Here is an 11,679-nt window from a genome sequence, read left to right on the forward strand (position 1 = left end):
CAATTTTAAGGAAAATTATTTTTAATAAGCTTTACAAGAAATTCATCATGGAATATGGAATAAAACTAAAAGAAAACACTAATAATGTAATAACGTAATAATTCTAACATAAGTTTGTCACTTAAATTAAATATAAATACTTACCGAAAAATTAAAATAACGTTTAGTTGTATTACCTGCATAAAATTTAAAACGTAAAATTTTGAAAATAATTTTCACGTTAATTCTTATGATTAAACAAGTTTTGTTGCACTCGTTAGCCGTTTGTATCGCCGAAGCATAAAAATACAATACAAAATAACATAAAACAATTTATTATTTGATATAAAAATTAAATAAATATAATTTAGTACACAATTAAAATAAATTATTAAATAATAGGCATTATAAAAATACTTTTATACTGATGTTGATACAACATTTTTTTGAATTTTGTTATACTTGCTTATTGTAAAATATGTAACTAATCTAAAGGGCAATATTTATCTAATATTAATAAATTTACTTTTTTCCTAATGATAAACATTCGTTATATTGAAATTTTTGTTTACAAAACAAAAGTTTAGTCCAGTGTTGAGTTCCATGATACATTTAAAACTTTAAACAACAAATCAATTAAAAATATAAATACCTATAATTACATTAGTAACTTATTTGGTTAGTCAAAAATGATCTATGCAGCTATAATAATATAATATATAGGTGGTTGCATCTAGCAATTTATTATAGTTTATAATGTTTATATAGGTGTAAATCTTTTCTATTACGAAATAGTCGAAAAAACCTACATTTATTTGTGTGGATAAGTTTTAACCTCTTGTGACAATATTACTACTAGGATCAATTTCTAACATTCTAAGACGTTTAGATTTGTGATATAATAATATAATATAAGTTATAATACAGCACTCTCAAGACACGTATCCTGATGAAAAACATTAATTGCGCTGCTGTTGTTGTTGTTGAATGTTTATTTGACGCCTTGTCGGACGTGCGAAGCTGCCGACTTGTTGTGTTTGCGGTTGTACCGCTGGTTGCTGTTGGTATCTGATGCTGTTCAGCTGTGCGGCGTTCACAAACCAAAACGGTTGCTTGTCTTTGGGATACTCGTTTGTTATTCTGTCAACCAGTTCTTTTTCCACGTTGTATACCGGCTGTTTTTCCGAACCCAGGTATGGGTCAGGGGTGGAGTTTTCACCGATCCTATTGCCCAAGTCTGTTGCCCCATTGTTTGGTAGGTTTTGGGGTAAGACGCTAGGGTACTGACTATTGCTGGATGCATAAAACGGCTTTTGGGCACATATGCAAGTTAATAATACAGCAAAAACAATTGAAGACCGTAATAAACTCTGAAAAAATATAAAAATAATGTTTAATATCTACTAATAGGACTGATTAAGGCTAGGAGTATTTAAATCAAGGCGACTTTCATTTAACTGAGCTATTTTATTGACCTATACATGTCAAGTTATGCGATATTTTTTCAAATTTAAAGAGTTCATTAATATATTGTAAACTAAGTAACGTTTTTATTTCTATCTCCAGCTTATTAGTACATTATAGTAGGAACTATATTATACAAGATTAACACAAAACAGATAAATGAAGTACACTCAAGTACCTATACTTACATATTTTATAATTAAATATAAATATTAAAATATACGAAGCATATTTTAATACTACGTAGTACGTATTTTAATCTCTCAAATAAACTATATAACCGTTGATACTTTAGACCTGCAACATGGTGGTAAATAGGTACTGATAATTCAGACCGCGGAAAATACTATCCTAATAGTGTTAGACCAATACGCGTGCTATATTATGATATATTAATATATTATAATGTATACACAAATTATAATCGATTCGGTAACAACCTATATAACTGCGAAATATTTTATGCAGATTTCGGACTTGTATCGCACATCGCACAAGCAGATCCTATAATCACTATACCAGTACAAGTGCGTCCAAATATTCAAATAACATTATCCAAGTAGACTAATCACAAGGAGATAAACTGAATTCAACCCAAATTACCCTTATTTTATTTTAAACCTTTATTTATATTTTATTTTATAGATAGTGGACAAATTTTAAACGATTCTTAATAATTTATCATTGTGTATACAACTTCATCATGTCTCGTGAAGATTTACCTATTGCGATATCTCCTGATATAATGAAGAATGAAGATATCATAATTTTGTTTTTTATGAAACTCGCAGACATAGACTAAAAGTATTTCATATTTTAATTTAATTTTTTGGTAAAAAAGTTAAAAAAAATAATTTTATATTTAATTATTTTAGAAAAAATCGAAAATAGTCATTTTTTAAAGTTTATTTTTCTGAAAATTTTGACGTTTCATCATTTGACTTTCATTAATCTCATAGTTTTGAGAAACTTGTGAATTATTAAATACCATATAAGTGCCAAATGTTATCAAACATATGTAGCTCGCGAGCTCGTGGCCGTATAATAAAAAAATATTCTCAAAACTAAAAAAAATATTTAAAATCTCGACGCCGGGTAATGAAAATAAAATGTTGAAACATCAAAATAGTAAGTGTATTATAATATTATGTATTTATGTTTATATAATTATATAGCAAATAATGCATTAATGCCATTAACTTATGAAACTAGGACCGACAATTATTGATAAATGAAATATAAATAGGAAAATTATATTATTTTTTTTCACGGGATTCAAATACAGCCATAAAGCTGATGAGCATACCGTAGCTAAAAAATAAAAGGGCTGCTCAAATTGTCAATGTGTATTTCCGCAAACAATAAGCTGCATAATTATGTGTCCTACGAAGTTATATTATAATATTAATTTCTTCGAATAATGTTTTCATTGAACCCAATTTCCTAACCGACCTAACCCAATATAAATTCTAACCACAGTCAATAACTGTATTTATTATTGTTCTATATAATAGTTATTAATAACCTTTGAATCTCTTAGATAAATGATAATTCTCTAGACTTATCAAAACACTTCACCAGAGAATGCAAAATTGTATTAGTTATTTATACCTATTCGTACAGCATAAATATTTATTTTATGTAACCTGTGTAAATAATATAGTTACTAGTAAATTAATATTATGCCTAAATATCTACTAAAATCAATTTTAATATTAAAAGTTTACAAATAAATCGCTTATCAAAAATTAAATAAAAATACATTCCTTTATTTACACATTTGAATCAAATATTATAATATTAAACGTAATATATGGGTATATTTTGCCATGTATTTGTTAGAATAAAAACAATATTTACCATTTTTTCAGTTGATTTACTCAGCAAATTCTCTAAATAAGCAATGAATACTTTAGTATTATAAGTTAAAAATTGTGATTTTTAAAAATATTAAGCACTTCTTGAATACAACAACTGTTAACTGCGACGTAATGTTAAGCAGCAACACTAAACACTGACCACTGTCGGATTAAGATTAGTGAACTATAATGTTTAGTAAAGAGAATTTATATGTTATTATTTTATATAGAATGGAAGGTGAGTAGGTAGGTAGGAAAGTACGTCTCAAATCCCCTCCCACATTTAGAGTTACAAATCCAGTACCTATAAATTCACTGTATAATATAACAGTTGTAGTGGTAGGTATACAGTAAACATAAATACCTGATCCATATAATGTATAGTATCATTATTTTTATGGGCATGGTAAACGTCATTGGAAAAACACGAATAATAATTTCTTACTTAAACAATTGTTTAAAAATAATAAAAAAATATTTACAAGATAAATATATTTTGATATAGTCTAATGTGCAATATTTATTGTCTGTTTGGCTGTTTACATGGGTATATTTACTAGTTTGCTAATATATATTTATCATCCATACATTGGGCAATTTTAATATACTTCCATTGTTCCATTATTCATCATAAGAACATGTCATAACTCATAAGTCAAAATTATTTTTACAAAATTACTATTATTAGTAATTTAGTACTAAAACAATATAATATATTGCTATTAATTATTTTTATTTATTATCATTCATATAAAATATAATCTCATATACTTAAATTATTATTAAAGTACCATTAGAATTAATGTAATATTAATACTCGCGTAACAACTGTGACACAAGATAAAATTCGACTGTTGTGGCAATTAAATAATCGATATAAATAATTTTTGTTCACTTATATATATATATATATATATTAATTAATAAATACCCACGTAAAAAGTTCAAAATTTAAAAACTTTTTAAAACATAAAATTCTTCTAAATAATACTTATAATAAAAACAATATTGTTGAATTCTAAAATTTCAGGAGGGTCAGAGCCTTTTGCTTATCGCTTTTCGTTATATAAGTTACAGTAAAAGATGTTAAATTTATATTAACGTTATTAACTAGCAATTAACGTTAATAGATGATAATGAATATTTTAAAAGGTTTGTAACGAAGTACTAAGGATTTACGTTAATTCCAAAGAATATTAGTTAATCATATTCTTTGTATCTAAATTGTTATATTTTATTATTATTTATTTTCACATAATAATGAACTGTGCAATTTCGAATTGCATAATTTTCCAACTACTCCTGTCGATACAGGTCCATTTATTTGTCTTACACTTCTTCTTACAGTGACATCTTTGATAGCATTGTGTGCCTATAAGACTACTACATCCTGCTGCTTCTCGATGTGTTATTTATTTTTATTTAGATGATTCAAGCAGGGTTTTGAGATCAATCAAAATTTCTATGCACGGCACAAGTTGAGATCTCGTATACTTATGTTTAAGAAAACCATTTTCGGTACCTAATTCAAATATAAATATATTAATACCTGTACATTTCTATTTTGTATTTAATTTTACTATATAATTTATAAAAACCATTCTTTAAAGAGAAATCCAAAGTTCTACCTACTGCGGCTGCGTATCTAGTATATAATATCATTAAGATAACATTATATGTATAACAACATTTTCCATCGTATGTAGAAATTATCGATAATCAAACCCTGCAAAAAATAACGAACCACGATAATCACTAGTTTGTTAGGTAATTATTGTTATTTACTAGAAAATAACGTTATTTTAATGTTTAACATCATTTACTGTAACAGTGGTAACAGTTACATATTACGTAAAGTCGTGTGACGTACGCGACATACAGTTGCTTGCTTAATTTTCGATAAAAAAATTAAACAAATTCGATAAAATAAGGTCTCACAAAATGTTTTTTAATCTTAATATTAAAAATATAAAATTATAAGTTTTCTTTTTTAAAAACAATAATTTTTTATATTTTCAAAATTGTAACTTTTGAAACAGTTTTTAAAAAAGTTTATTTTTGTTTATTGGATTAAATGCATTTTAAACAGTGAAATTTTTTTATTAAAAAGTCTTAACGGGCAACAAAAAAGTTACTATTATAGAGGAGTTTGTTAACACGTTCACGATCGCATGCCATATTGTGTATCCTTAAAAAAAACCAAAAAATTTTTTTTTGGAAAAATTACGTTTTTTTTTATACAAATAAATTAATTTCACTATTTAAATAGAATTACATAAATTGTTATTATTTTTGTATTTGTTATTATATTAAGTTGTAAGTAAAATGTAAATATCCATAAATATGGTAGTGGGAAAGGAATGTGGGGTAAAGCCCCTCCACAAGTGTTTAGACAGACTAAGATTCTATATTACATACTTTGAACAATTCCTGACTCCAGCTATGTTAGGTTAGGTAGTTAATAGTTAAATTAGAAATTTAGAAATATTTGTTTTACAAATGTATTCAAGTTTAGAAAATTGATTCAGAGTATACTATTAAAAGGAGTATTATTCATATGCATGTATTATGTATACGTATAATTAGTATTTAATATAATGTATTTATGAATAATAAATGTTTGATACTATGTATATTACATACATATTTGTATAATTTTAGAAATTTAGAACTTCATAACACGTTTATTTATAAAACATTTATTATTCATAGTTTAATTAATTTTGTTATAATATGTACATCTGCAAAAAGTGTATTCAATTTCTGTAGAAAATTGAACGTATAATGTTTAACGTCTTGACGAAAACAAATAAGCTGACTTACCCTACGTGAATTATAAATTAGATGCTGTATGGACATATTATGTAAATCAAGTATAACAGCCATACGCATATATAATTTGTAATATTTGTAATATTATACGGTGAGCTAAAGAGTACCGTGTTTTTCCAATGACGTAATAATATGATCGTGTATTGTATCTTGATGAAGGTACAGACAGCATAATAAATAATAATATTTATACGTGACGAGCACCCAACCTATCTGTAATACTATAATAATTAGATAGAAGTATAGAACTATAATATTATGCAATATGCATCGTATATTCGTATTCAAACTTATGATTTTTATTTAAAACAAACATAGATAATAACAGATATCAACAGACAACAGTTAATATTTATTTTAGCGTTGGTTGTTTTTCAAAAAACATATATTTATAAATACACTATATAAATACTGTACGCCTGTACAATATAATACTATATGTCTATATATCACTACAATATATTGCCCGAACACCGGGACACCGGTAAAACCTAAACCCAGCCCACTACTGATCTTGGATAATATGGGAATTCCGCACTTTTACCAAATGTCCTAGACATTTTAGTCGAAGCTCGAAATTATCTTATTATTAATAATGAGTTTCCTATGAAAAACCGATGGGGCGATTGATAAATCTTGACATATTGACATATTGTACAAAAGTGACGGTTGTAATAATAAACATCGAATGATACATAGGTATTAAAAACTGAGTGTTAGGAAGTATTAACTGGTTTCCATTGGATCGATTTGATAAAAGATAGAGTTGAATATTATTATTATACAGGTTTATATTATTCTTGATTGATAAACAATAATAAATGTTAGTATTTAAAAATCTTAACTCTGATTTTATTTATTGTAGGTAACTATATTATGATAATAAAGTACTCTAATGTAAAATAAATAATTTTGTTGTTGTTGTTGTTGTTGTATGCCTGCATAGTACATGGCTACTTACTGATAAAAGTTGAGTTAGGTCTTGGGTACGGGGTACCTTAACACTTGAATAACATGGTTCTAAAAACTGATAACTTATTATTTAAATATATTATTTTATGAATATACCAGTAATATCGTTCGAATTGCGATTTCTATTACAAATTATCAACTTTTTACTTTTACATTATATTATATGTTCAAACAGTCAAACATAATTATCATTTATCAGCCATAGGTATCTCTAATTTTATTTTTACCTTTTGGCTTTTATAGTTCTATATGTAATAAGTGTTGGCGCAGAATATTATTTGGATATTACTGATATTTAAGTTTCCTGTAACTTGTAAGATAAATTACAGAAGGTTATTATGATGGTAATTATTAAAAAAAAACTTACTACATAATATTATGTATTTTTAATAAATTAAAATCTATTTGGAGTAAAATATTATTCTTAGTATTGTTTGTGGAAGTCATCCACTTATTTTCAAGAATAAATTCACCCAACAATCTATGTCATTTCTTTAAAAAAAAAATGTTTAACAACAATACTCACTACTCGATTTATGTATATTTTTTTACATTTTTCAAATCAATAATGTTCAAATGATCTTTACAGCAATGATCTCGAATAGTTATGCTTAAATAATATTATAGAACTAGAGAACTCCCTCTGCTGTGTAGTACGTGTAATATGAATGTATACCTATTACCTACCTCGTTATTGAATAAATCGATTTAATATGTACGAATTAAATTTAATAATTATATTATATAAATAGGTATGAATCATTATTTACGGTAATAAACGATTCCGAACGGAATAAACAATAAACCTATATTTCTAAGGATGTGTTATTAAACTAAATACGACTATAAATAGTACAAAATAAACATAACATTTTCATGATTTTCTTAATATGTAATAATTAATGTAATTTATAGTATTTGCAGCATATAATTCAATAATATAAGGTATAGCTATCTACATTTCGTTTTATTTTGTAGTTAATAATTATTTATTGAAATTAAAAATTAAATCTTTCCAACTATGTAAGCAAATATGTACTTACGTAAGTTATGAAATTGTATAAGCTATAATATCTGAACTATAAATATAATACAGAATTGTTTAGGCAGCTAAATATTTAAATAAACTTATTTTGTATACAAGTGTTGATATACAGATTGATAATAAATATTTTAAATTAGGATTTATTTATAAACATTATGTTTTGGACACTTTTATATATTTTTTTAGGTACTATAATGGTACTATATAGTATATAGTATATACACATTTTATATAATTATAGTGATAGTACTATAACACTTGCATATAAATTACAATATTTATAGTACGATGTTTACTTATTTGAGTATATATCAAGGTCAAGATTTGTACATTCTCTTGGATCGGATGCAAAATATAAACCCCGCCGCAATCGAAAGCTATAGGTTTTACCAATATCTTCTTACTTTTACCTTATAACGAACCAAGTACTTATACATTGAAATTAATTTCTATAGAGTAGGTACCTACTACCTACCTACTTACCCAGTAAAATATGTTTTGAATTTGCTTGTATACGATTCCTGTTGTAAATCGTCTAACTTATATAAATCGTATATAGTGCTTAATATAATAATATTAACTATAAAACAAATTAGAAACCACGGTCATGTACCCATAATATAATTTATGATATAGAACGTAAACCTACTATATGCTCAAACTAAGGTTTAGGTATTATAGCTATTAACTGGATTAATTAAATTTGAATATTAAAATCAAACGATGAGACTAAACAATAAATTCTATACGTTATTTAAATTTTAAAAAATAAATTAAATCAAAAGTAAAAGTATAAAGATTCTGAATAATTTGTGGTTGATGATAAATCCGATAGATAGACAACACTTTATCAAACTATTTTCAAGTCTATTGACATACTAATTCCGTGATAATTAAACTTTAATATGAATAACAATCAATAAATATTTAGTATATGTTATTCAGTTATAATTTTATACGCATAAAATAAAACTGCTATTTAATAAATAAAAGTAATATATATATATATTATTATTCGATATTTAATCTACGAGTTTTATTTATTTTTGATTAACGAATATCGAAGAGAGTGATTTTTTTACACCTATGTAGGTACGTGCAAATCACAGTCTACAACTTTAAATCATACTTCACGGGATCATTTCTGTAATATGATTTGTCTCCTCTATGTACAAATCGGCATCAGTTTCGAATATATGAGATTATAGTCCATCTACTCGATCGTGAAATATCAATGATTATCTACCGCTTCACGAAAAACTGGATTATGTAATATGTATATAGAGTAATAATTAATAAGTATATTAAGTGTTGGCTTGATGGTGAGTGAATCTCGCAATCACGAGTAATTAATATACCTAGGTTAGATCAATTGATTTTAAACGTCACATGGATACGACATTCCTGACTTCATTAAACATATCTACGCTTTTTGGTCAACATACGAAGAGAGAAGTGGGTCGCTGTAATGAATGTATTAAATTTGAATTCAATTATAAATCTTTGTACACGAAAACGACTTTGAACAAAACTACTGTCTACTGGCCGTATGGCCTACATTTCTAAGAATAATATGAATTATATATATATAATTATTCCGCCATTAAAAAAATAGTAGGTATCATCATAAATTTAGTATAATGTTTTAAAATAATTGTTATTGTATGTAGTAAATAATAATATAGGTAAGTACCAATAGGGCAATAGATTCAATTCGCTACCAGAAACAAACCACAAATTTGAAGACAGGAACATTTATTTTTACTACTTATATAAAAAAAGTGTCCTCAAACACACACAACCAAGTTATTTAATCATCATAGTAATAGTAAACACAATCGCTCCGCTCAGAATTTAAAATAAACTTTATTAACTATTTTACTGGCGTGATGAAAAATAGCTCGTTAACTGTAGGTACATATATTTTACAACGTTGTAAAAATTATTACGGTTTAGTCGTTAGGTATATTGATTAGTTGATAGATATGTCATTAAAAATATAGTTGTGAAAAATAACTATTGTCTATTAAAACTTTTTAACTCGTTAATGGCTCATCCTCGCGATTTTCCCACGCGCGTTAAAATTGGTAAATACGTATTTTTGTCGGTTTTTACGGTACGTTTATATATTATATACTAAAATGACATATAAATCATTTTTTTTTTTTAAATATTTTCACGATATTTATACATATATCTGTGCAAATGGTAGGAATATTGAATGCATTGATACATAGATACGTAGGTACGTTAATGAACTATAAAATAATAAAAAAATACACACACATAATATTCTCGTGTTGAGCCTTGAAAGACTATTCGTCAATCATCCATTAATGACTCTCTTTGATTGATTTTTATTATTTTTTTTTTTTACCAGTAGTGAATCTAGTCTGATAACTAGTTTAAATGTAGGTAGGGATTCAAGAAGGTTACGACACCATTTTCCTTTGAAACGTCTGGGTGGGTTTCTGCAGGAATAGAAGGAACTGCAAAATTTTGTATTATAGCTGTTTCTTGGAATTATTTTTATTTTAAATTGAAATATAAAGTGTAGTTCGGGGAAGGGGGATATCATAGGTCCAAACTGGTTTAAATAATGTTTTATAAGTGAACAGTTAAGTAAAATACATGATTAACATTTTAAGTGCCTACCTATCCTAGGCTACTTACATATATGGGTTAGATACTTATAAAAAAACATTATGATAGATACCTACCTACCTGTTTCAAAAAATACAATGTACCTATATTAACTACCTACATCTTTTACATTAATTACCGAGCAAGTTACAACAGTGGCGTAGCCAGAATTTTAAAATGGGGGAGAGGGGGCAAACCCAAAATACTAAAAAAACATAAACAATAACAGTTCATTTTTATATTACGTTGATACAACCGATGGAAGGTCATGGCCCACTCCCCCCCCCCCATGACTATGCCAATGAGCTACAATATTTTAATAATCTCAGTGTCAATCGCAACTTATTTTCAAACATAATATATTACGTAGATACCACCTATAGCCTATAGGTATTCGCAATATTATTCGTAGAAAACATCAATTATTTTCAGTGTAGAACTGAGCCCAGAGCCACCTAAAAGTCGGGAAAATTCTCGGTGGGCCGCCACTGTTCGTATTTAAATTTTAAATACAACATGACGTGCTAGCTACTGTAATGGTGTAACAGTATTTTTTATATTTTACTATTATAAAATATATATAATACATAGGTATTCAGATATCCTAGACGGCTAAACACATGTGCCTGCTTACATTTATTATTTGGTAGTTTGGTATGGCGTATGGATATCTAATGGCTATAATACAGAGACAAATATTATCTTTACCATTACCTATATAGTGTTTTTAGTTTACTTTACTTATGTAGGTACACTCAAAGTTAAAAGAAAGCCAATTTATAGAGATCATTTATATAAATAGTTTATTCCTTTATTATAAATAGTAATGTAAATTTAAAATTTTAAAGCTGTAAGTCGGTAGATTATGTAGTAATATTCGAGGAC

General features: G+C 26.4%; 1 protein-coding gene across 1 annotated transcript; it reads right to left on the bottom strand.

Annotated features, from left to right (window-relative positions):
- Window positions 1-298: 298 nt before the first annotated feature.
- Window positions 299-3,503, bottom strand: LOC132929938 (uncharacterized). Its single transcript, XM_060995584.1, has 2 exons — window positions 3,304-3,503; window positions 299-1,349 (listed from the first exon to the last, which is right to left on the bottom strand). The coding sequence occupies exons 1-2, from the start codon at window positions 3,304-3,306 to the stop codon at window positions 939-941; spliced, it is 414 nt and encodes a 137-aa protein (XP_060851567.1). The 5' UTR covers window positions 3,307-3,503; the 3' UTR covers window positions 299-938.
- Between the last annotated feature and the right edge of the window lie 8,176 nt (window positions 3,504-11,679).

Source organism: Rhopalosiphum padi, chromosome 4 (assembly GCF_020882245.1).
Source record: "Rhopalosiphum padi isolate XX-2018 chromosome 4, ASM2088224v1, whole genome shotgun sequence".
Classification (NCBI taxonomy): domain Eukaryota; kingdom Metazoa; phylum Arthropoda; class Insecta; order Hemiptera; family Aphididae; genus Rhopalosiphum; species Rhopalosiphum padi.